Genomic DNA, 21,600 nt, shown 5'->3' with positions numbered 1-21,600 from the left:
TAGCAAGGAGGAAGTAAGGATAGTTATGAAGAGGATATAGAATGGAAAGGCTGTTGGTCCAGATGACATACCTGTGGAAGCATGGAGGTGTTTAGGTGAAATGGCAGTGGAGTTTTAACCAGATTGTTTAATGAAATCTTGGAAAGTGAGAGGATGCCTGAGGAATGGAGAAGTGGTGTTTTGGTACCGAATTTTAAGAATAAGGGTGATGTGCAGAGCTGTAGTAACTACAGAGGGATTAAATTGATCAGTCACAGCATGAAATTATGGGAAAGAGTAGTGGAAGCTAGGTTAAGAAGGGATGTGATGATTAGTGATCAGCAGTATGGTTTCATGCCGGGAAAGAGCACTACAGATGCAATGTTTGCTCTGAGAGTGTTGCTGGAGAAGTACAGAGAAGGTCAGGAGGAGTTGCATTGTGTTTTTGTAGACTTAGAGAAAGCATATGACAGGGTGCCTAGAGAGGAGTTGTGGTATTGTATGAGGATGTTGAGAGTGTCAGAGAAGTATGTAAGAGTGGTACAGTACATGTACGAGGGTAGTGCGACAGAGGGGAGGTCTGCGGTGGGAGTGATGGATGCATTTAAGGTGGAGGTGGGATTACATCAAAGATCAGCTCTGAGCCCTTTCTTATTTGCAATGGTGATGGACAGGTTGACAGACGAGATCAGACAGGAGTCCCCGTGGACTATGATGTTTGCAGATGACATTGTGATCTGTAGTGAGAGTAGGGAACAAGTGGAGACGACCATGGAGAGATGGAGATATGCTCTAGAGAGAAGAGGAATGAAGGTCAGCAGGACTAAGACAGAATATATGTGTGTGAATGAGAGGGAGGATAGAGGAATGGTGAGGATGCAAGGAGTAGAGGTGGCGAAGGTGGATGAGTTTAAATACTTGGGATCAATAGTTCAGAGTAATGGTGAGTGTGGAAGAGAGGTGAAGAAGAGAGTACAGGCAGGATGGAGTTGGTGAAGAAGAGTGTCAGGAGTGATTTGTGACAGACGAGTATCAGTAAGAGTAAAAGGGAAGGTCTACAAGAGGGTAGTGAGACCAGCTATGTTATATGGGTTGGAGACAGTGGCAATATCAAAAAGGCAGGTGTTTGAGCTGGATGTGGCAGAGTTAAAGATGTTAAGATTTGCAATTGGGTGTGATGAGGGTGGACAGGATTAGGAATATTAGAGGGTCAGCCCAGGTTGGAAAGTTTGGAGACAAAGCCAGAGGGGCAAGATTATATTGGTTTGGACATGTGCTGAGGAGGGATGCTGAGTATATTGGGAAAAAGATGCTAAGGATGAAGCTACCAGGTAACAGGAAAAGAGGAAAACCTAAGATAAGGTTTATGGATGTGGTGAGAGAGGACATACAGGTGGTTGGTGTGACAGAGCAAGATGCAGAAGATAGGAAGAAATGGAAACAGATGATCCGCTGTGGCGACCCCTAACGGGAACAGCTGAAAGAAGATGATGATGACTGAATGTGTTTATACTGGAGTGAGTGTTAAAGACTGTGGGGAATTGATAAATATTACTGGTTATGGATATGAATCACAAAATATTGAAAGTATTAAAGTGTGTAATAGGGGGGTTTCTAATGTCCAAACCAATCAAGGTATTGAAACAAAATATACTTGTGTGGACATTGATGCACTGATTGAAGTTATTAATGCTTTGATTGATACAACAAAAATGTTTAATGAACCTCATGTTATTTTAAATAGTAATGGTGATTACAAAGTTTATAACTATTCTAAGAAAGATGTAGATATTGGTCATGCTGATTTATTATCCAAAGGGCTCACCTTGGTACCTAGTAGACGGGGGAACCTTGCTAAAATTTTAATAGATTTAAAGTTGTTTGTGTGAAAAATGAAACTTAAGACGTGTTTTAATGAAGGGGACATTTAACCAGCAGAGAAGCAAATTAAATAAGCCAAGAAATTTTAATCCTCCTTATAATAATTTAGTTGGAATTTATGAAAGAATATGTGAAATTGATATTAGGGAAAGATATAAGAAGGTAAATAATGTTAACAATGGTACTGATACCAACATGACTTTGGAGGAAAAACAATTGCTGTTTGAATTAGCCCACGATAAAGATATTCGTGTGATGAAGCCTGATAAAGGCAACGGTGCAGTGGTAATGGATAAAAATGATTATATTAACAGCATGACTGCAATGTTATTGGAGGACACATACACTGAAGTATAAAGTAAATTCATATAGCATACAGCAAGCTAGATATAATGCTTGACGATATGCTATATCAGGGCCAGATAAATGAATCTACTTATAGTTACTTAAAAAATGATCAACCTATGATAAGTAATATTTTTAGTATACCAAAAATACATAGGGGTTTAAGTAACTTGATGTTGAGGCCCATTGTTGATGGAAAACATAGCAAGACTTGTTTTATCAGTAAATTTTAGATTATCATTTACAAAAAGTTTTAAGAACCTTTTCATACATTACTAAGGATTCTTGGCATTTTTTAAGGAAGTTAAATGGGGTTAAGATTACTGAAGACACTAAGTAGTTACGATAGATGTACGTAATTTGTTTACAATACCCCATCAGGAAGGGCTACTGTGGTTAAAATATCAATTAGTGAAGACCAAGTTATATGGCCAGGACCAGATAAACGTTTTCACTTCATTAATGGAAGCAATTTTGGTTAATAATTTCCTGTTTTTTGAAGGGCATTACTACAAGCAAACAACTGAGGTAGCTATGGGGGCAGCTTCTGCCCCCATATATGTGAACTACGTAATGTCATATTGGGAGCAGGAGTATATTTTTTCAAGTGTATTTGGTCCTCATATTAAGCAGTATACACGGTTTTTCGACAATATTTTTATCGTATGGGAAGGTGACGAAAATATTTTATGTAAATTTTTTGAATATATTAATCAAACAGTGAGTTTTTTTAACTTTTACCTATGAGTACAGTGGGGATGAAATTTCCTATTTGGATGTCCAACTAAAAATTGATAGAAATGTATTGGTGTTGACATCCAGTATTTATAGGAAAACAACCTTCTCAAATTCCTATTTAGATTATAATAGTTGGCACCTTCACCATCAAAAGAAATCAATTGTTAAAGGGCAGATGGTGAGGGCTGCCCAGATGGTTAGCAATAACCAGGATTTTTCAAGGGAGATGGAATTTATTTTGGGTATGTTTACTAAGAGAGGATATCACCCCGAATTGTGTAATGATATGGCGGAAGTAATTATAAGGAAGAGAAATGATGGTGAAAATAGGGCCGTTTTGAATGGGATTCCCTGTAATGAAAATGAAGATACAAATTTTAACCATCAACGACAAGTAGAATTTCATGACATGTTAATTTTTGTAACTACATTCAATCAAGATGCTGAGTGGGTTACCCAAGTAGTCATTAAAAAATGGGGTTAGTTACAAATCGATAAGAGTGTACAGGAAAAAAATGGGAAAGAGTTCCAGATATGTTTTTAGAAAGGATTGGTCTTTTAAAAATATATTGGAAATGGGGAACCCCAAATTCAATTAATTTAATAATAGGCCTACCGGAAATTTTAAATGTGGTAGGTGTAATATTTGTAAGTATTGTATGACCACTGGGAACAATATGAAATTGAATGGATGTAATATTTCGATTTGAGGACATTATAATTGTTCATTCCACAATGTAGTGTATTTGGCTAAGTGCCAGCAGTGTTTGGCATTTTATATCGGGAAGACGTAAGCGGCTTACAGAAAGAGTTCATGAACATTTGTCGGATATTAAAAATGCTAGACTGACTAATGCATTAGCTAGGCATATAGCCCAATGTCAGGGGCATGGTTTTAAATTTTGTATTATACAGCAAGTTGTTAAAGATGGACAAGGTAGGGTATTGGATGTCTATCTGGATTTTGCTGAACTTCAGGAGCAACTGTGCTCGAATGCTGCTTGTTTTCCCGCTATAAATGAGAGTACAAGTATAGCCCCAATTTTAAAATTAAAACACATTTTGGGATAAACATATAATACAAATAATATATACATATTTTATATAAAATATTTTTATATAAAGTATGTTTATATTTTAACAGGAAAAAAACAGGAGAAATACCTTCCACCAACTCAAAACCAGTAACAAATCAAAAGGTGCAAGGAACAGCTCAAGATGCAGGATAAAGTCAACCTTTTATTATAATAAACGCTACAACTTTTCACACGTTTTCGTCTCCAAACAGACCATCAGAAATACAAACCACATTTTCTCAACTGTCTTAAATAATCCAATTAATTACAGACCCACCAATCAAGGTCCGAGCTTCATAAATATTAATACATAACAATTCACCCATGAATTCACCCATACCATGTCCAGGGATACCTTACATTTTTTAGATGTGACACTAGAAAAATGGAGAATGGAGGTATTAAATCCAAAGTGTATCGTAAAAACACACATTCTAATTCCTATCTGCACTATACCAGTGCACACCCATTCTTTCAAAAAAAAAGTATAGCGAAAGGACAATTTATACGGGCAAGTAGAATGACCTCACAGGACTCAGATTTTGATGAGGAATGTTACTTTCTCCAATTGTCCTTTCAGGAGAGGGGTCATCCAGGAGAGTTGATTCAAAATATTAAAGCTGAAGTTCTTCCTTGCAGGGAAGGAAAATTTTGTCCCATTTCAGGTGAAAATTTTAAAGCACAGACTGAGGATAATAGGAATGTGGTGAACAATGTGGATATGACCAGAGCATTTACTACTGAGTTTAATATTGACAATACAGGCTTGAATAATATTTTGAAAATGGAATGGGAAAGTTTTCTGGAATTTACAGATCTCCCCTTTTAAAAGACAGGACCTTTAAAATTTATATACAAAAAGGGTAGAAATCTCAAAAGCCTTCTGGAGTCCCAGAAGGGTGATAGGGGTTTGTTCTAGTAGAAAATGAAAAGGTACATTTAAGTGTGGAAGTTGTCAACAACGTGAATTTATTTCTAACAAAGATAGTATCAACTTAGCCAGTAGGGGTAAGAAGTTGGTGGCAAGTGAATATTACAATTGTAATAGTGAAAGGGTGGTATAACTTGCAGAATGTAACCAATGTGGTTCATTCTATACTGGGAAAATGGAGCAAAGGTTGAGAAGGTGCACCTATGAACATATGTATGACATAAGGAGAAGAAATCTGAAAAATGCACTTTTTAAACACACTACACATGTTGTCATGCTAGGTTCTACCTTTTTGTCCTTGAGAGTATCCCTATGGCTATTGGGGGGGGGGCTGTGGGAAACCCACCTTGAATACCGTGAATTGTTTTGGCAGGTTACCCTGGTATTAGACTAGTTTAATATAATTTGTAGTTTACTGTGGGTTTTGGTATTTTATATTGACCAGTAGATGGTGATATTGCCTTAGATAAACACATATATAAGCTATGGGATGGTTAGGTTTAGATGGTTTATTTTATATAATACAATTTTTATATACATTTTTTATACATTTTTAAATGTATTTATATTGGTATGAGTAATATTAATTATGTGTATTAATGCATTATATGTAATTCAGTATTCACAAGTAACTGTGGTGATAGTTTAAATGTTTTATTTTATGTATTAATATTTATAAAGCTTGGACCTTGATTGGTGGGTTTGTAATTAATTGGATTATTTAAGACAGTTGAGGAAATGTGGTTTGTATTTCTGATAAAGTCTGTTTGGAGACGATAACGTGTGAAAAGTTGTAACATTTATTATAATAAAACGTTGACTTTATCCTGCATCTTGAGTTCTTCCTTACACATTTTGATTTGTTATTTTTATATTTTATCATGTGATATTTACTGAATGTATTCATTTATTAATATATTGAATGTGTTCAACGTTAGTGAGTTTTTAAATTTTGATTTGTGTGTTTAGTAATTGTTTAAATGAGTTAATTGATTAATTGCGGTGATCCCCCAGAATATAGGCCTTGAATGGGTCAATGAAATATTAATCCAATATTCTATTAATCAGGAATTAATTAATCTGATTACTGAACTTTTAGAATTAATTTTAAATAATAATTATATTAGATTTGATAAAAAATATTATATACAGAAAAAGGGTATTGCAATGGGTACACCGTGTGGAGGTACTTATGCTAATTTAGTAATGGCGTTTTGGGAGAATAAATTTATTTTTAATAGTAATCATTATGTATTTATTAAATCTTATCACCGCTTTCAAGATGATAGCCTTACTTGGAATAGTAATAAAGATATTTTGAATTAATTTTTAACTTATATTAATCAAACTACTTCATTTTTTAAATTTACATGGAATATAAGTGAAAATAGTATTAATTATTTAGATATTAATCTAATTAAAGATTAGGAAATTGAAACTTATATTTCATTAATTCACAGAAAATAATCATATTCTAATAGTTTCCTCCAATATAGTAGTGCACATCCAGATCACCAGAAAAAAATCAGTTATAAAAGATCAGTTGGTAAGAGCTGCCCGAATGATTACTAACTTTGGGGAATTTCAAATAGAATTTAATTTCTTACGATGTATGTTTATTAATAAAAATTACCCATCAGTGTTAATAGATAAGTTAATTACAGAAGTAACACAAAAAAGATTAAATGGTCACTTTGTGCCAATTTTACATGGGCTAAATATTAATATTAATACCATAAGTAATGGAGACCAAAATATGACAGGTATTTTTAAGGAGGAAACTATAATAAATTCTATAGCTAATAGTACTTTAAGGTTCCAAGATGAAAATGAAAATCAATTTACAAAAGCATTAATCATTACTTTTTCGCAGAAACATCAAATATTAAGGGAAATATTCAAGAATAATTGGGCAATATTAATAAATGATTCACAATGTAAGAAATATATTGACAATTCCCCTAAAATAGTGTATAGAAAAGGGAAAAGTTTTAAAGAGTCACTAAAATCAAATACTCAAAATACAAAAAATAATAAAGCAATAAGTGGTACTTGTAACTGATGCCATAAAATTAAAGTAGGACAATTTTTTCACTTAAGAAATAAAAAATATTTTTTAAAAAATAAATATAATTGTAGATCAAAAGCTGTAGTTTATTTAGCTGTGTGTGATTCATGCTCGTTATTTTATGTAGGTAAGACAGAGAGAGATTTGTCTCAAAGAATTTACGAACCTGAATACGCTACTAAGAAAAATAAAGCGAATAATGCTTTAGCAAAACACATAATAGCCATCAGTTTTATTTTACAGTTATAGACCATGTAGAGATAAAAGATAGAACACCTTGGGGTTTAATACTTGAACAAAAAGAATTACAATGGCAAATTAAATTACAAGCGGATACATGGCCAGGTATAAATGAAATGAAAGAAGTACAATAACACCAATATTAAAATTGATGGCATTAAACAGAAAGAAAATTAAGGATTAAATAATGTATTTTGAGTATTAATTGTGGACATCTTTTTACATAATTTATATATTTAGAGATAAACTCATTTAAGAATCAATTTATATAGTTGATATTTAATTTTAAATAATAAACGATATTGGACAAACTGATTTTATATAAAAAAATTTTTATAACCTTTGTAAAAGTTTTTTTTATTAATATTGATTAATATATATTTATTTAATAAGATGGAGTCTTTTTTTAGATGTGCATGAATATAAATGGAAATTATGAAAATGTTTTTAATGTACACAATAATAACTAATAAAGAATAATACTTTTTAATATTGTTTAATTTTTACTAATATATAATTTATTAAGTAATTTAATAATGTTGTTAATACATATATATATATATATATATATATATATATATATATATATACACATGTTAGTTTATTTTAATTGATCTTTATATTCTCAGATAGGCTGATACCATTCTTTTATTAAGATTATTTGTAACTAATTTTAAATTTTATTTAAATTAAGTTGAAAGGTTATATTATAATATTTTCCGTTAATGTTGAAATTTTAATAAAAATTAACTACGGAAAATATTTTATAATACTTTATAATATTTAATATTATAGCTAGTATATTAATCTAAGACCTTTTAATTCCATAAGTTTGTAATCAGTTGCTCCATATATTAGTAAATTCTTGTACAAGTACAAATTCTGGTATTCACACAAGATGTGAATTTGCAACCATATGATTATTAAGGAAAGTTAAAATATTTTCCAACAGTCATTTTAGTATCAATAGGCATGCGCGTATTGCAGGAGTCATGTGAGCGGGATTTTTTGAAAAAAGAAAGTTATAAAAGGAAGTGATGCAATTAAACCGACTGTCTGATGAAGTTTAAAACTTTTTAAACGAAAGAGCTTATCTTGATCGTTATTTTTAAAGTTTGTATGTCCGAAGCAGTTTGATCGTTACTTTTTAAAGTTTGTACGTCTAAAGTTCATTGTTTATAATAAATGTATATCTAATCTAGTTGGTGGCTTTTCGCTTTTGGCAATTCAATATACATGTATGACATGGAAAAATGTTTTGTTTACTTACGCATTTTTATATTTAATTTGAAACAACTCTCCTTGTGTCAATTTTTAACATGGTTTAACCCATATTGGAGCATCTGTGAGTCAGTGGAATACTGAAAAACAATACCCAATTTGCAATCATCTGCAAACTTAGATAACCATTGACCAGGAGTATTGTTCTGAAGGTCTGAGAAATAGATGACAAACAGGCAAGGGTTCAACACTCAACTTTGTGGTACTCCACTGATAACATTTTTGCTTTCAGATGTGGCACACAGGTTCTATCACACAACCAGCTAGATATCCATTCCACTACATAAGGATTTACATTCAGATTTACAAGTTTGTTAATAATGCCTACATGGGGGAATACTGTCAAAGACCTTGGCTCAAGATATGTTGTATGTACTGTATAACCATTATATAATTCTTCAAGTGAATTTTTCAAATAAATTAATGAAGTTAGAGGTAGGACCTTCTTTTGACAAAAATGAACTGATAATGGCTTTGAGATTTGGAGGCACATTAAAAGGCCATGTAATTTAGATTAATATATTTGATTCAGGCTGCAGATTAATTACCCGTTTGGTGATAACAGGATCACATGTGGGCATTTGGGCAGAGCTAGGAAATTAATATAAACAGCATTACATACACCCTTATATACACAACATATTAAGCAAGTCTTTAGGTTAATGGAAGTTAGGCCCTGGAAAAGTAGAAAACCACCAACAGGATATACTATATATAGTAATATGAAAGACACAGGAAAGAATTCATGAGCATTTGGAGAAGAAAGAACAAAGAACCAAGATTTATGGAGCTGATGATAAAAGGAGATGAGGTAATGACATGGGATGATTTAAAAAAAAAAGTTATGGACTCACCATAGCATTTCATCTGTGTTGTCTATTTTCATTCTTCCTCAACAATTGGGTTCAGATCTGACCCGGCCATTATTTTCAGCTAGTGGCCACTAACAAACTCTCAAGCTCCTCCCTTACCCATAATGCTCTATGCCCTAACATACCTCAGATCCTGTTTGCTGGTTTATAGAATAAAAGGAAATATTAACATCATATTACACAGAAAACCACATCTGGAGCTCAACATAAGGAACAGTGGTTCTCCTGCTCTTCCAGAAGTCATTAGTTCAAAGGCAGGGATTGGTGGGAGGGGAATTGAGGAAGAATGAAAATAGACAACACAGAGGGAATGTTAGGATTACTACATAACTTATTTTATATTATGTCAATTTCCATTCATTCCTCAACAACTGGGACAGAGTCTCCAGCTACCTGAAATCCCAGGAGAACTATAAGGAAGGATATTCCTGAGCACAGCTGAGCTGAAGACTGCTCTTCCCCTTGAGACCAGATACAATTTGTAATGAATAATAAAGGTATGAGGATAAACAAAACTGAAGATGTTGCCATGGACCTGGCTGAATGGGCTCTTAAAGGTTTTGGTAAGGAAAGGCTCAATTTGTTACAAAGGAGATATAATCGGTTAGCCATCTGGCTATGGTTACCTTTGTGACCAGCTTGCCTAATTTGGAATCTGCAAAGCAGACAAGCAATCTGTTTTTCTAAAATGTTTTGTTCTATGCAAGTAAAAACGCAATTGTCTGTGAATGTCTAGTAGGTGTAACATATATTCAGCTTTGCAAAATTTGGAAATTAAACTGGCAAATTAATTAATTAATTGATGTTTGATTCTGACACGACAATAGGAAGAAAGGTAGGATTGGTTGGTAAAGTCACTCTATCTTTATGAACTATTAAGTAAAGAAGTTTAGCAGACCATGCTTGAAGATGTGACAGTCTTCTAGTAGAACTGACAGTTACAAAAAATATAGGTTTTCAGGTCAAATATTTTAACTCACACTTAGCTGCTGGTTTGAAAAGTGAATGAAGTAAGGTTTCCAATACCAGATTTAAGTCCTATGGGGGAGGTGGATCCTTGTAAGGGGGGTCTCAAAAGGAGGATACCTTTCAAAGAGGCTTTACAAAGTTTAGATGAAGTCAAGGAGGACTTTTCAATCCCTACATGAAAATTAGAAATGGCAGCTAGTTGTACCCTAATAGTTAAGGAACTTGCTTCCTTCATTGAAAATTGTTGCTAAAAATTCAAGGACACTATGTACTGGTGCTATAAATGGATCAAAATGTTTCTGATGTGCACAAAAACAGATCTCTTCCATTTAATTCTATAAAGTTTCCTTGTGGAAGCCTTTTGGGAAGATAACAGTATATAATGAACAGGGGAACAGGGCGCATATGTTGCCTGGCTATCAATGGAAGTGCAGAAACCAAAACCACGAGGTCAGCTTTAGGTTTGAGATATCTGGGTGAATCATGCCTGTTCAGGGAGACAGAAGGTCTGGAATTGGAGCCATACTCTTAAGGAAGGTATACTAGATGAGGCCAAAGGAAGGGGAACCAAATTTGTTGAGGCAGTAAGGGGAAATGAGGATGACTTTGCTCTTCAACCAGGATGCTTTCTGCAGAAATTTGGAGAATAAGGGAATTGGGGGATAAGCATAGAGGAAACTAAGGCCCAACTGTGTAGGAGAGCATCTCTCAGTGACTCCCCTTGTGGGGGGGGATTAGGGCAAAAAACCTGCTGCACTTGTTGGTTAGGGGAGAAGCATATAGGTCGCAGCATGGCAGGCCTATTGATGAAAATCATTTCAGACACTTTCTTGTTGAGAGACCACCCATGAGGTAGTAGAATGGGCCTGCTCAATTTGTCCGCTACTACGTGGGTTTCTCCAGAATGTGAGTTGCTATCAGAAATTGGTTGGATGAGATCACCCATTGTCAAACTCTGAGAGCTTCTTAACACAGGGGGTAAGACCTGGTTCCTCCTTGTTTGTTGATGTACCAGACCATGGACCTATTGTCTGTCTGAATCTCAATTGTCCCAAAATGGAGAGAATCTTAGAAAGCCTGTAATGCTAAAAGCACTGCTCTCATTTCCTGGACACTGATATGCAAATTGGCCTCTTTAGGGGGACTATGTGCCTTGGACCGTTTTTCCCAAGAAGTGCCCAGCCTACAACACCCAGTCTGGGATTCAAACATGGTCACTGTGATGACCCTCAACTGGACCAATAATTAAGGAGCCTCAATCCTCACTACTGGCAATGGGGACATTCACTGAGAGGATGACAGGTACACACACACACACACACACACACACACACACACACACACACACACACACACACACACACACACACACACACACACACAGTATTTCCAGATGCAGCTCTCTGCATCAAGTGCAATTTCCCTTTAGAGCACACAAAGATCACCATCAGTCTGGGGCTGGTTTCTCCCTCTTTCTCCAGATCCGCAATAAGACTCCATCCATTGGCTCAGTAATAGAGCTGAGATCTCAGCTGAGTGGCCAAGCCAAGACCTCCAGCACCCTCTCTGTCCAACCAGTGCTTCATGTCCCTGCTCACGTAGCTGACACACACACTCTTTGAGGTTTGATTTACACACACACACACACACACACACACACACACACACACACACACACACACACACACACACACACACACACACCTGGGAAAGGCTGGCACAGGTTTACTAGCTATGCCCCCTTCTGCCCAGACTATAAGGTAGTTGCCACTGCCATCAAAACCCCTTATTCACCACTTTTAGGTCCTTAAAGGGTGCCCAATTTTACTGTGTAATATTATTACAAATACAAATGGTAGTTTGACCAAGAGCAAGGTTTCTGGAAGTGGCCCACGCAATGTCACCAAACAAATATGCAACTACTAATATCTCTACACAGATCAGACACAATAAAAGGTTTAAATATATTTAATAATAAATAATAAAAATCAAGACAATACTAAATATACATTCATAATGACACCATAGTTCAAAACCATAGGAAATATTTAAGATAGCATTGCAGTACAGGCTCATACAAATAAAGATAAACATCTAAACTAACCTGTACTATTACTCCTTACTGCATCTAAGAGAGTTAATGTTCCCTAGAAACATACTTCATTACAGCAAGGCAGATGTGGTGAGTGGATTTCGTTGTTATCAGGTCCAAGACATTATGCAGAATGCTCTCTCTAACTAACAGACTTCTCAAATTAATATCTAAAATATTACTGCTATAATAGCTTGCAGAATGACATAATTTCTGGTCATCTGACATAGTCCAAAACCTCCACTGCTAGAATCTGGCAGCATTTAGCATCTACCTGTAAAAATATACAGACAAGGGCTTTCCCTCAGATGGTAGATGCTGGAAGTCATAAAACAATTCCATTCCTTCATGTTTCAAAAGTAGCAATTAGTTCACTCCAAGGACAATACAGAAAAGTATTCCAGTTTAAACTGCTAAAATATATACATTTAAGCAGTTACAATTAGTGCATGTACATTTCTGTTCTCTTCCAGTACGGCACACTGTGGTTACATTTCAAACACGGCACTTTGTAAATATTTTTTTCAACACACACATCTGTACAAGCAGTTTAATATACACATGACATACAGTTCTAATACATTTGTAACAAAAGCATCTTGTATAAATCATTTTGATATTCATCAATGACATACAATTATTTACAAAATTCCAGCTAGCTATGCTGGCCATATCTCCTTTTATCACAAGAGGCATCAGTTACAGTGCCATCTTCTAATATTTCACAGGCAGTCATTAGGCATGCAGTCCAGGAGACCATAGAGGAGCCTAGTCTAATTTTCTCAAAGAACTGCATAGTTAAGTGACCTGCTCAGAGTTGCATACTATACAAACTACAGGCTGAGGGAATCAATCCGTGCAACAGCTTATAGCCTCAATTTTCTGTGCTAAATGCCAGACAATACCGCTTACAGCAAATATGGTGCAACTGATGACAAGGTGACTTTGAAGTACCGGGATTCATCTATTCTATTGTCAAATGTTGTCTGTATTTGATGACCATTACCCTTACTGAGCATATTTATACTTGCAGATCTCCACACAGTGGTGCATGCTGTGGTTTCTTCCCATTTGGGCAAATGTACTGCAATACACTGGACTATGAACTAGAACAGCTGAAGCTACTGCAAAACCCTCATGCCCATCCACTTATTAGGGTATCATGATATTAACATGTGTCAGTTCTATCACTGTTGCACTGGCTGACAATTAGGCAGTGAATTACTTCCTAAGTGCTAGCCCTGCTATATATCTCTCTACACAGCTGAGGCCCCACCTACCTGTAAGATCAGTTTTCCTAGTAATGACTGCTCCACTCTGTATTCAGCCAGGAAATGCTACCACTTCCAGAGGTCTGGCACAAAAGCCACCGACCTATAAGCCTTTAGTTTTCACAGGCTATACCTCTGGAACAAGCAAACTAGGTGGCTGAAATGGTTTCCCCATATAGAACAGATTCAGATACCATTCTAAAGACTTTTTTTTAAAAACACCTTTACTGAATCATCACTTGTGATACTGGCAAATTTACATTTATACAAAAATCATCTTTTTGAACTAGTGGTTTATGAAGTTAGTTTACATATGGTGATTACCATTTTACAGAAATGACAAATTGTTAAATTACACAGCTTTCTTAAATTATTTAGCTTTTATGTTTTTATCCTGCTCTGTTTTACGTTTTTGTTCTATGCTTTAAAATTTTAACTTTTGTTCATGCGTTGTTTTAAGTACAAAAAATGCCTCCTCATACCCACAAAACAGCCACTTTCTGAGTGCATACACTTCAGCTGTCCATGATTAAGTGAAAGAAATTCTGGCCATGATAGTATATTTCAGCTTGTTACACACAAACACACTGCACTGACCCTAATAATCCTAACAATTTCACAAAAAGTACCACTCACCCCATAACACAGCCACTTTCTAACTAAGCAGAAATTTCATGTTTCAGTATGATCAAGTAAATAAAAAAGGCACAATAATGTAGTTCAGCTCATATATGCACGTGCACACACACACACACACACAGTCTCCCTGCCACTTATAAGCCAGTTTGATTATCAGTCGTTTTCAAATACATACTGCCTTTTCTCCCCCTCTCAAAACAGCCACTTTCTGAATAGGTACACCTCTAATGATCAAGTGAAATTAATTCTGGTCAAAGTAATTTATTTTATCTTGTTGATCACACACACACACAAACAGCCACTAACAATCCACACTGACAATCATTTCATTTTAACGATCCAACTGTAAGATCACTTGATGCAAATATAAACTCCTGCACCCAAACACAACCACTTTAGAACTGGGTGCATCATTGATATACACTTGTCACTGCTATCTGGTCTTCTAGCAGGAACAGTATTTGTTGCTTGTCACGTGCACCATGCTGTCACCTCTTAATCATAACAGAAACTAAAAAAGTTGGATCATTGCTTTGTACTGCTAATACTGCCCACAAGTGTACCCAGTATCCTATTAGCACCTTTTGTTTGCAATGCGTCCTACAAGGGAAAACTGTCCTTGAAAGTAAAACCATCTGTACCCTACAGCAGTCTCTCAATTAATGACAGGAAATTGCCGGGTCACACTGACATTAACAGCATTTTGGTACCTAGTATTAATGATAACTTGAAACAGTAACAGGCCATGAGCTAGCTAGCACGAGTTGTTCTTAAAGAGAGGGAGGGAAGTGAAACTACATGATGATGACTAGCCCGCCGTCTTCCTTCCAGGTTCATTATGGGGTATATTTTTTAGGGTCTATATTACATTATCGGCTGATGAAAAGAGCGAACGCTCTTTCATCGAACTGATAATGTCAAAAGACCTAATCAGCGAAGACACGGAACATCGTTTTTTTTCCCCTGGGAAAAAAATTTCAGTTCCTTGTCTTCGCTGTTTAAGACTTCAGACATTATCAGTTCGATGAAAGAGTGTTCACTCTTTTCATCAGCCAATAATGTAACATAAATGCATTTTTTTAATTTCTGTATGGTAACTGTTTTTGTTAGCACATTAGTTATGTTAAATGAAATTTATATTCCCAGTTATTTGCCTGCAGTTCCCTGCCAAACATCAGTTTCTTCTTTCATTCAGATGTTAAAAAGAGGCCATCATCCATTAAGGTTTTCTTTCTGCTTCCCTCCTCGCCCCAGAACCACAAGCTGCTTTGCCACATGCTCCTCTAAAGCAGAGAATGCAATGATGGGCCTGTTGTGCACCCAAACACAAACACGCACACAAAAAAACCCATTAACAACGCAAAGCAATTCTTAATCATTTCTACATTCCACGAGTCTTCAGTAGGAGACACCAGTGCAGTGGGAACAGCATCTTCCCTCCTTCCAGGATGGGTAAAGCCAGTGTCTGACATTCACTTACATCCTCAATAGCCAGCTTCTCCTGTGTTGTCTGGGTCACAGTCAGGACAAAATAAGTATTCATCTCTAAAAGTGTTCCGAAAGAGAGAAAGCATTTTAAAATCAAAGTTTCTTTTTTTGCAATTTAAAATATAAAATACAGAAAAAATAGTTTTGCCAGCACCAAATACTTTGGAATGGTCATCTAGCAGTAAAGGATTTAAAGGCTAGTTTAAAGATCCTTTTAAGTAAAAGAGAGCAGCAGGACTGGTAACACTGCTTAAAAGGGGTGAAAGCAATGAACGAAGAAAGGACATGATGACTGGAGAGTGATGATGCGCAAGTCAAACATAAAATAAACAGCTTAGATAAAAAGCGCAAAACCGCTGACTGAAATCTGCTTGGGGTATAAAATACCTATGCAAACACTTCCAAGCAAAGATCCTAAACCTTCTGGACATTGCTGCATGCTTGGGAGCCATACATATGTCTTCTCATTGTTCTTTTGTGAATTGCTTTTCATAGGTTCATAGGTTCATACTAGGCTATCTGCCCTAGGGCATTTATAAGCCTAGCCAGTGTGTGTATGGCTTTTGCCACCCATTTTAAATTAATTTTGCTATGCTCTTTTTCAAGGTTAGTATACTGTGCCTCTAACAGTGACACAGAAGTGCTACCCGGGGTAAACCTACGATCTCCCATCCACTCATCAAGATTCCTCTTGAAGAGAGTCAATGAGGGACTCTGCCTAACCTGGACTGGGATTTTATTCCAGAGTGAAGGGAGCCTCTGGGTTATGAATCTGTCCCTCCAGCATTTCTTATTTATTTCAGTGCTGAGGTTCAAGTCCCTCGAGCGTGTAGCTCGATGGGATTTGGATTTTCTGAGGTGCAGCATGTCCATTAATTCTGGATTGGACATGGCTTTATGCGTCAGGCACAGATCGCCTCTGAGCAGGTGGTATGCCACTGAGTAGAGCTGGAGTTTCTTTAACCGGGCAGCATACGGCATCTGTTTGAGCCCCTTGATCCTCTTGGTGAGGTACTTTTGGGGTCTTTCCAGTTGCTGCAGGTGTCTGGTAAGGTACATCCCAAAAGGGGCATTGTACTCAATTATGGGCCTGATGAGGGATGAGTAAAGAGGCACGATGACCTCCCCTGGTCTAGATGTGAATCCCTTCATGATTAGGTGGGCTATATAAAATGTTTTTCTAACCACTTTGGCCACGTGGTTGTCAAATGAGAGATTGCTATCAACTTGGGTCCCCAGGTCCCTAATTACTTCTTCTGTACTTAATGGATTACCACCTATGTGGTAATTTGTGGGCACTTTGTTTTTGCCAGAGGGGATGACTATACACTTTTTGGCGTTTAGCTTGAGGCCATGGCTCTGGCACCAGTTGTCTGTTTCTATGAGGCCCTTTTGGAGGATGCTTGTGTCGGCTGGAGAGTCTATTATAGCTCCCAGTTTGCAGTCATCTGCGAACTTGGTCAGCCACAGTCCTTCCATGTTGGCCTGTACCTCCGAGTCTCTCTTCCCAGTATTTTCTAATCTCCACTGATTGATTGTTTTAATTACCATGGAATATTGTATATGGCCTACTAATGATCTCTTTTTTAGCAGCAGCTTCTGTTCTAGATTCAACTAAAAACTCTACTAGAGCAGGTCTTTCACTTAAGCTTTCACTTAAGATTCCTCTAACCGTTTCAATTTACCTATACTCGGATATCACACTCTGGCAGGAAAGGCAGTCTCAAGCCTGCAATCCAAATGCCTCCTTGGCCTCATCCCACTCTATTACCTTTTCCTGCTCTAGCTCCTCTCAATTTGTCATTAAAATAAGTATGAAGGAGACCTTCCTGCCAGCTCATGTACTGGTTAGCCTTCACAGCCATCATTTCCAAGAGGCTGATGAATGCCTCAAATTTCTCTCTTTTTCTGCCTCCTGCAGTTGGCTAAGTTGAAGTACTAGCAGGTATAGTAATATTTTAACATGTTCCTTTCCGTGGGAATAAATAAAGTACTGATGCAAGTTATGAGCAGACAACTGTAGAAACACCTGAGGGTTCTGGTGTTTTAAGCACTGAACATGTGAACTTTGCTAACAGACATTAGAACTGTGATTTAAAGTGTGTAACAGGAAGAAGAAGAAGATAAATGATTAGGTGAGTGACTGATCACGCTGTCCTAGTCAGGCAAGAGCCATAATGATAAGGCCTAGTGGAGGCACACTCTTTCTAGCACAGGAGCAAGAGAAAATTCACACAAATGCCAAACCTAAGATATCAAAAGAGGATATCTCAGCAGTTATTTAATACCTCTAAATACAGATCATACTGTTATATGCTTGAGCATGAAGGCCTCTCAGTATGAAATTTAATAATGGAAAAGAAGTTACACTGATCACTTACAACAATTCTGAATGACACTACTGAAGCATGTCTTATTATTTTATAAAGACAGTTTTCAAAGAACAAATTAGGTTGAGCACAGCTGCCAATATGTGACGGAAGCAGATGCCTAAAATTACAGTTGAGAAAAGAAAAACAGTACATAATGTGGTGCATAACCACATCAAATCTCTCTTGGTGCCTGCACCAGTGTCACAGACAGAGAGAGATAAAGCCCTGACTACTGCACAGACATACCAAATTCAAAACGCAAAACTGGGAGTTTGACAGAATAGGAAAGGAGGATGCAGGTGTGTTTGTGTGACCCAATTCCCTTAGGAGAGACTGGGAAAACAATCATGCAGTGCTGCCTGACAGTGGACAAGATGTCCTGCTGACATCAGTCCCTTGTGAAAGTGAAGAATGGTTCACTGCTGATGCTCACTGTACATTCCACCTTCAGAGTATAACTGTACATGCACAGGGTGGACAGGGAATTAGGAAAAAAGCACTACATACCAACAGCAGTGTAATGCTGCCTCAGGTTCTTCACTGCACTGGACATGAGTTAGTATTAGCCAAGGGGATGCTAAGACCAATCCGCTCAACCTGGTAGATGAGAAGATGACCTGGAAGTAGCTGATGGCCAGCTGTGGGGAGCCAAAAACAAATGGAAAAAAATAAAACTCTACTGAGAAGTTGTTTCTGAACAGCTGTATAACCAGTGAAGACAGAAACTGTGCATACCCCCAGAGAGAATCCTGCTGAAAAAAGTGTAGAAATGCTTTTATTTAACATACAAGGTAATACAAATTATTTCAACAAGACTCTTCGTCCCCAGGAAACCAAGGTTTCCAGTTTGGTGTTAAGGCACAAGCTGATCCCTAATCACAACTACCTATGACAAGCACCCTTAATCATAACCAGTCACAACATACAACATAACTCCCTCTCACAGCCATACATCTGCATGACTGACGAAGTCAACATATACAAATGAACAATATACACTGACACACAAAAAAAATACACATATTAAATGCATTTCGGGCCTAATGTCACTAGATGCAGTGCATGTAAACATTACTTACCTTATTAGCTACTTTGTCTAGACCCTTTGTACAGTATCTTTCTTCCAGAAGCCAAAAGGATGCCAGAATTGAAACTGTTGAAGTCTTCACTCTGATAGTGGTGCTGTACTCTTGTAGTCTTTCAACTTTGGTAGGGCCACAAAGTAGTCGCCTCTCGGACCACCTGATCATCCACTCTAATAACCTGCCTATATTGCTGAACCTGTTCTGCAGTTCAGGGCCCAACTCTCTGCATGTTGTAGAACCTTCTTCAGGTACGATGACTTTATAACTGTACCCAGTGGCCAGAGATAAACACAAAGACTCAGCTTCATTGCTACTTGAAAGGGTTCTGGGTATAACTGACACTTTTTGATTGCTTTTTTGTTGGGTAGAGGATAAGTGTTGTTTTAATCCAAACAAGCCCTTCATTCTGACCTTATTCTTGTTTTGACCATTTCCTAGAAAGTAAGGGTGGGTGCAAGATTCTGAATTTATATCTGATCCTAAAGTAGACTGTAGTGGTACATGGCTTGCTGGCTGATTTGAAAAGTCATTAAATGATGAAACAGGTTTCTGAATAGTGGACGTTTTAGATGTTACTTGGTAACAGCTTCCAGCTCTGTATATGTAGCTACTAGTTTTGCTTTGCCGCCGTTTGAGAGTTGTGTGAACATCAAAGAGAAGGGAGTTCAGTTCATGCTCCTTGAGATTCTCAGAAAAACTTGTTAGGAGAGGAATACCTGGATCACTGCTAGTCATTAAGTCTCTTTCTAACAAGAAACTTAGAAAAAGTTCCAAAAAACAGACATATTCATCATCATTACATTCAAACTCCCAAGAGCCCACCAATGGAAGCAAACCTGGATTGTTATTGCTGTTAAGCAATTCTTTAGATTTCAAATTCTGCTCGCCTTGATTATATTTTTTCTTGTTTGATGCAATCTTATTTTCTCTATTTTCAAAAAACAGGTGCTTCCAATTCCTGTTATAAACAATAAGCAAATCAAAATGGTTAGTGAATTAAAAAGGATTATAATACATATTTAGCTTCAATAGCTTCTTTATGTGATGATAAAAAAATCAGAATTAAAAAACTAAACAACCTAGAAAATGACAACTTAAAAATTATTTGCAAATAAACAACTAGCTAAAATTATGCATTTAACAAGAATTTGTGAAGTAAACAAAATGCTTAAAAAGAGTACTCAGTGAACAATACAAGGGATAACATCTAGAAATGCAAAAGGGCTAAATAAATGACACTGCCATTTATTATGAACTGTGGAAAGGCTACCACTTAGCTAGTACTGATAAATTGGCAACAAACCATATTTTCTTTTTTCCCCTTTAGAAATGTGCATCCTGCATAAACAAGTGGGCTCCAACCACATAATCAACCTAAATATACTTTAGTCTAAATAACACGGGCGATAATGTTCCATCAGACTTGTAAGGCAAATATATATCTAATGTTCAAAAATTATATCATCTGCAAACTTGGGTCTTCATGGCTATCAAAAAAAGTGGAAGCCCAAGCATAACACTAATGCACAAGTTATGCACATAAATCATCTGTAATTATTAAATGCCAAGTCCAAGGTGTCTGTTGTGACTGCTTTGCAACAGGAAAAGAGAAGGGGTCACCCAGATTTAAGGATATTTGCTGTTTCCACCAAGTGATTTCTCCTCTGACAAACCCCAGGGCTGGTATTTGAAAAGACAAAGGATGCTCATGCTAGGAGCAAAAAGAATTCATATACAGTTGTACCTTTCTCATGTTTAGTCTTGCCAGAGGTATCATGAAAATTCATAGATGTTATGTGAGACCTCAAATCTTGAGGTATTCTATCACACTGATGAAGTCTGAGTGAAAAACCTTAGAAACTGATATAAATATATGGCCAGATTCAATAAAGCTTACACGGTCCGTGTACACTGTGTGTGTGTCACACTGCAATGCGCAAAGGATACTGCACCATTTTGGATTCAATAAGCAGCTCTTCACACCGTGTAGAGCCACACATGGCCACATAAACCAGGTTAACATGGTGGCATGCAATTACAGTATAAGCAGCTGAATTGTATGGTAAACAACCAATCCAAGATGGAGGAGCTACTCAACAATCTATAAAGCAATCGTATAGATTCAGTGCTGGTTTTCCATGTGAATTCCAAAACCTATTAAAATACAGCCACAGAAAAAAGTTTACACAGAAAAAGAAGTTATGTCTTACCATAACGCTCCATCTGTATTGTTGATCCTCGTTCAGTCATTAAGCATGGGTATCGGTTCCGAC

General features: G+C 36.6%; 1 protein-coding gene across 1 annotated transcript in view; it reads right to left on the bottom strand.

Moving 5' to 3' along the window:
• CPLANE1 (ciliogenesis and planar polarity effector 1) overlaps positions 1–21,600 on the bottom strand; it is a 4,248,669-nt gene that overhangs the window by 1,831,424 nt on the left and 2,395,645 nt on the right. The window contains exon 25 of the mRNA XM_044076333.1: positions 19,322–20,285. Coding sequence (XP_043932268.1) covers positions 19,322–20,285 — 964 coding nt within the window. The remainder of the gene's footprint in view (positions 1–19,321; positions 20,286–21,600) is intronic.

Source organism: Protopterus annectens, chromosome 1.part0, assembly GCF_019279795.1.
Source record: "Protopterus annectens isolate FY-2018-M chromosome 1.part0, PAN1.0, whole genome shotgun sequence".
Classification (NCBI taxonomy): domain Eukaryota; kingdom Metazoa; phylum Chordata; order Ceratodontiformes; family Protopteridae; genus Protopterus; species Protopterus annectens.
The sequence above is the reverse complement of the archived record's forward strand: the minus strand, read 5'-3'. Positions and strand labels throughout refer to the sequence as shown.